We start from the raw sequence: 5942 nt of genomic DNA on the forward strand, positions 1-5942 counted from the left end.
TTACCTCAAATAAAATGAACTTTGTTTGAAATATTTAGAAAATATAAAGTACTTTTTTGAAAAGTTTGTTTTAAAAGTTGTGAAAAAATAAAAGCCAAAAGTCCTGCATTTCTTTTGTAACTTTAGTTCAGAATTATTACCCAAAAATATATTTCAAGTACAAAAGTAAAATGTCTCTTGTGACTGATACGTCATATGTTTGATAGTATTAGATTTTTAATTCTGCATTTAAGTGTTGGAGCCACTATATCAAATTTGCTATTTTAGTCCGGTAAAAGAAGTAAAAAAAATTCATGGTACACAAATTTATTTAAATTTTTTGACAATCATTGCAGTTATTACAGTGAAACAATATGAGATGATCATAGGGTAGATTTACTTTTTAATGTCACTGCTAATAACTTACAGAAATGTGTGTCAATGGGCCATAACAGGACAGTTGTTTTGTCTTATTACGAGTCAGAATGGTTGGAATCAATTGATTTTATCTTTAACAGTTTTTTGTTATTTCAATTGTAAAAAAAAAACAAAAAGCAAAAAAACAAAAGAAAATCATTCAAATGTTACTCTGGAAATGAATATTAGCAAAAGAAGTCAAATAAATTCAGTATATTTCCCTGTGAAATGCTGCAAAGTGGAAGTCTTACAAGCATAAAATTAAAATACTCAAGTTATGAAATGTAAAATACCGTAAAACTATTTTTTTTGGTGAAGACACATTCATGTAAATCTCCCTCTAATTGCACAAACATTTTATTTATATTTTGTTTGTCTTTCAAATCAGCTGTCATCACAGAAAAAAAAGGTTCATGGCAATAAAGTTAGGCAAACAAATAAAGATTAAAGAGTGATTATTTGCAGTTCTGTATTCTTAGCAGATAGAAGTCTGGACTCAAGGACTTTTCTTTTGTGAGTCAGCTGATATCTGTTTCTGTCTGCATGAACTAACAGGAAGGATGTTACACACAGTCGAACAATTGAACTTTTAAGTAACTACAGTTTCTCTTTTAAAAATGCTGCGTAGCGACTATAAAAACAACTGCAACATATCCGGGAATGTCAGATCCTGCCAGTCATCACCTCGTGTCTCCACACAAAACACAAAACACATCTTCGTTTTAACGAGTTCGGCCAAAGTGCCACCTGCAGCTGCACATTTTCAAACTACAGTACAGATATGTCACAGATAGGAAGTAAGACAGACCAAGGTACATCTGCATTATTTGTATTCTGTGAATTATTTCCACAGAAGTGATTTTGGAAAATGTAATGAATTCAATTTTACTGTTTGAATAGCTTTTCTTCTCCGGATAATTTGAAAGATTGCAGCACCCCACCGTTAACCAGCTGACGCTGATCATCACAGGCAGAATATTTGATGTTCTTAGTTTAAATTTAACATAAAAAGTGACAGTTGAAAAATATATTTCAAGAAATATTTAAAAAATCTTGGATATCGCCACCAGTCTAATGGAGAAATCTAGTTCAAAAAACACAAAAAAAAGGGAAGTTGTGTTTAACTTTTCTGGTACAAATTTTGCCCGGTTGAAGCCCACGTTGGACTCATTAGTGTTCAATTAAATCCAAACAGTGGCACCAACTTTGGGTTTAAAAATCCTATTTACACCAAAACATATTTGTGTTTTTGTTGTTGTTATTTTTACATTTAAGACTTTAAAATGGCAGACACATTATTACTTTACACTGCAGCTACATTGTGGCTTGAACAGCCTTTAATTTAGAAAAATATGTAAAACACACTCTCCAGTTGGTGTCGGCTGGTTGTCCTTTAACTTTGGTATCAGGTATTATTTCTCTCAGCCCCAAAATAACTCCTCAGAAGGACTCTGGCAGGTAGGAAGGATTACAGACGACTGAAATATTTTATTGGTGTTTGAAGCTCTTCTTCACATTGGGTGAATGGCATATCAAGACCTTGAGAAATGACAGTCAGCGGTGAATCAGTGATTGATGGGCTGAGAGACATTTATTTAAATGGCACTTTACCGTTTTTAATTTTTTTCCACAGTTGGCACGTGCAGCTTGGTGACATAAAATGTCTATAAAACCTTTTCTTATCCTCCTGGGTATTTTTATGTTGCATTGCATAACAGCATTAAAATTGATATAATTATGATTTTATGACATTTTCAAAACAAGAAAAGACCAATAAAAAAAGAAATTCAAATATAAGATCCTAAATAATTGGATGCATAAATGATTATCCTTTTTGTAGTCAGTCAGTATTTAGCACCTTAAACGTGACACGGACTTGTCTTTATAAATCTGGAGGTTGCAGTTCTGGAATGAATTGAAGTCTGGACTTATTTTTAAGACGACTTAAATTTTGTAAATACAATTTTTATCAAAAATATATGGCTGCATGTTCTCGTTTCTTGAACTCTGACCTGCGTATCGACAGCTGTGCCCCGACTGACCTCTCTGCACTCTGAGGATCTTAAGAATTTATGTGTCTCATAAAGGCTACTTTTCTGCAACCCCCTTACAAAATGTTTTTAAATGTTCTTTTAGCGTACTACATCAGAGTGCACTTTAAAAATGAATTCTTTGTGCGATCAGTCACAGAAACCTGCTTCTACTTTCACATGAAACTTAAAAAAAAAAAATCGGAGTCAAAAATCCGTCTCAAACCCACTGTGTGATTTTGCGGTCAAAGCCACGTAAAAAGAGGGCAAAGAGGTACATTTTTACAGAGATTGTACAAAGCGTACATACGTGGTGTTCCCTGTCTTTGAGACCTGAAGCATCCTATCTCCCCGCTGGCAGTGTAGGATGATGATGTTGCATAGCAGAGCGGTCCAATAAAGTTTTAAGAGCCTAAAGGCAATAAAAGCTGGAGCTGCCATGCAATCACATCTCGTATTTCCATATGATTCTCTTTTTATTTGCGTAGACTTCTGAACACTGACCCCATAAAACATTAAGTATTGGTTAATTTTTGATTTTCTGTTTATTTCACACCTTATTTTCCCTCCCAATTACATCTGGCCGGTGTCGACATAAAGGGAAGCGAGCGGGACACTCCTCACTGTTACCGTCGTCTTCTTTGATAACGGAGGAAGGGAGTGGACTCGTCTCGTGGAATTTACGAACTAAGCTTTTTGGAAACTGTCCTCCGGTCTGGGAACCACTCTTCTTCTTCTTCCACTACATCGACCACAATGTCCTTATTGATGGCGACAAGTGTGGCCCCCGCTACCTGCGACTCTCTGGCCACCGTCTGTTCAGGGACAAGCTGCCTGGTTCCTCCCAGTAACTTCAATGCCTTACTGGGCCTGGTGTTGAGCACGGTGCTCACCGTCATGCTCGCCATGGTCATGTTCTCCATGGGTTGCACCGTTGACGTCGACAAGCTGTTGGGCCACATAAGAAAACCCTGGGGCATCGTTATCGGCTTCCTCTGCCAGTTCGGCATCATGCCCTTCACGGCCTTCGCCTTGTCGCTGGCCTTCGGCGTGTTGCCCGTGCAGGCCATCGTCATTGTCATCATGGGCTGCTGTCCCGGAGGCTCCGGCTCGAATATCATCTGCTACTGGCTGGATGGAGACATGGATCTCAGGTAGGAAACTGGGATTACTTAAAAACTAGATTGTGAATTAAATTATTCTAAAACACACTCTAAAGAGCTGCGTAGGTTCGAGATAAGAAACAATACACCGGTCAGTCCACGAGAAGATACCGCGTCAATGTCACGTATTGACTCGATTCGGAAAAGATTACGGTTTTACGGACTTCATCACTGGTTGTACCTCCGTCGCATGACCTCCTTCTTCGAATCTTTTCATGCCAAAGTGAGGCAAAAAACGTGACACTGACACGGCATCCTCTTGAGCCTCTAAAGAAGACTTGACACCGGCCCCCAATGAGTAAAATCTAACACACGATCACTTCCTTTCCTTTCGAGCAGAGCATGCGCTCCTTGAAACACAAGATGTGATCGAAGAGGCTTGTTTGACCGAACACTCGCTCCATTTTCTCTGCTCCTCAGTATCAGTATGACGGCCTGTTCCTCCATCCTGGCCTTGGGGATGATGCCCCTCTGCCTGCTCATCTACACCTCCATCTGGACCTCCAGCGACACCATCCAGATTCCATACGACAGCATCGGTAAGCAAACAACCGGAATATCGTGTCGGAATTTCAGAAAGGGATGTTTGTTGAAATCACTTTGCTGCTTTCCTACGTATCGATTGGTCTGATATGAAACCTGTGTGTCCTCAGGTATCACTCTGGCCGCCCTTCTCATCCCAATTGCTGCGGGAATCTACGTTAAACACAGGTGGCCCGAAAAGGCGAAAAAGATCCTGAAGGTGCGAATACTGTCCGGTTTATTGTAATTTCCATAAAGGGAGTGTTTTGGAACCTTTATTCTGATCTGTGTTTGTGTGCCTGCCGTGCACAGGTCGGGTCTATCGCTGGCTTCGGTCTCATCATCATCATTGCCGTGGTTGGAGGAGTCCTCTACCAGTCCTCCTGGACCATCGCTCCCTCCCTGTGGATAATCGGAACCATCTACCCCTTTATTGGATTCGGCCTGGGGTTCCTCATGGCCCGGTTTGTGGGTCAACCCTGGCACAGGTAGGGTCGTGTTGGCAAATACAAACTAGTGACCTTTCCCTCACTGGTTCTAATTTCATGGTACTGTCAACGAAAGTCAGCGCTTTTACTTACCTATGACCGATGTTGTTTGTTGTTCTTGTCTTTGTGCAGATGCCGAACAATTGCGCTGGAGACGGGCTTCCAGAACTCCCAGTTGTGCAGCACCATCGTCCAGCTGTCCTTCAGCCCGGAGGAGCTGGAAGTCATGTTTGCGTTCCCCCTCATCTACAGCATCTTCCAGCTGGTGGTGGCGGTCATATCTGTGGGAAGTAAGAGTTTAAGAGCTGTTGTCAGTCTTTTAAAACGCTGGGTCAGAGCTCAGCACAGGCACCTTTAAGGAATATTAAGGGATTCAGATGTAACGATGTCACTGGGAAAAGACGGCTTCCTTGGCCAGCGCTGCTGTTTTCCAGCGTTATCAGGTTTCCTTCTGTGTCAAGTCAGTAAATAGATAATAATAAATTGATAATATGTACATTTAGAAACAGAAGTTTCAGAAACCCAAGAGTCACAATGAGAAGTAGTTTATACAGTTTAGTGAAAAAGGGGTGAGTTAATCCCACTTTGTTCACCTCTGACTGATTGATCCTTGACACATAAAATTTAAGAGAGTGGATGTGATTTATCTCTACAGTCATTTCCAATATATTGTTTCCCTGAATCTGTTTTAACATAGCTGCAGGGACAAAAAAAATTATAGAGGCAGTAGAGGAGGGATGATAATGGTCAAGGTTAACGACTATAAGGCATGCGATAAGAAGCCGTATACTTTATAGATGCCAGCTTGCACTTGTAATCGAGCCCATGCCCATATAACTATTTACATATTTGTGCAAAAAGCAGTAGCAACAGGAGGAAGTTGCTCCTGCTTTTTGCATAAGAATGTAAATAGTTACATAGTTAGTTTTTGTTCCTAATTTTAACCAAGTAGATTTTGTTTCTAATCATCATCCCTTAAAAAAAAAAAAAAAATCCCCCCTTTCAACTTGTCCCAAACGACAACGCTTGTAACTTGTAGAACATGAACAAGAGAGGGAAAATGTCCACTTATTCACTAAAGCTCGGTTCATTTCAATGCTTTTTCTTTTTAAAAGACACGGAAAGATGACCGCTCAGTGTTTCTGAATGAATGTTTTTTTTCATCGACAGGCTACCGGGCGTATAGAAGGTCATGCGGTCATGGCTCGGAGGATGCAGACAGCGAGGCCCCGTCACTGGAAGATGACCAAACGAAACAGAAGGACTACGCTCTGGAAAACACCGCCTTTGAGTTCGATGAGAACCGCAACAGCGACGTGAAGGACAAGAACACCCAGCTGTGA

At 40.2% G+C, this 5942-nt stretch overlaps 1 protein-coding gene across 1 annotated transcript; it reads left to right on the plus strand.

Moving 5' to 3' along the window:
• Positions 1 to 3182: 3182 nt before the first annotated feature.
• slc10a2 (solute carrier family 10 member 2) lies at positions 3183 to 5942 on the plus strand. The gene is made up of 6 exons (XM_069145524.1): positions 3183 to 3580; positions 4010 to 4128; positions 4243 to 4331; positions 4424 to 4599; positions 4732 to 4889; positions 5770 to 5942. The coding sequence occupies exons 1-6, from the start codon at positions 3183 to 3185 to the stop codon at positions 5940 to 5942; spliced, it is 1113 nt and encodes a 370-aa protein (XP_069001625.1).

The sequence above is a fragment of the Embiotoca jacksoni genome, unplaced genomic scaffold (assembly GCF_022577435.1).
Source record: "Embiotoca jacksoni isolate LCO1_2020_lvr unplaced genomic scaffold, fEmbJac1.0.p SCAF_129, whole genome shotgun sequence".
Lineage (NCBI taxonomy): Eukaryota > Metazoa > Chordata > Actinopteri > Embiotocidae > Embiotoca > Embiotoca jacksoni.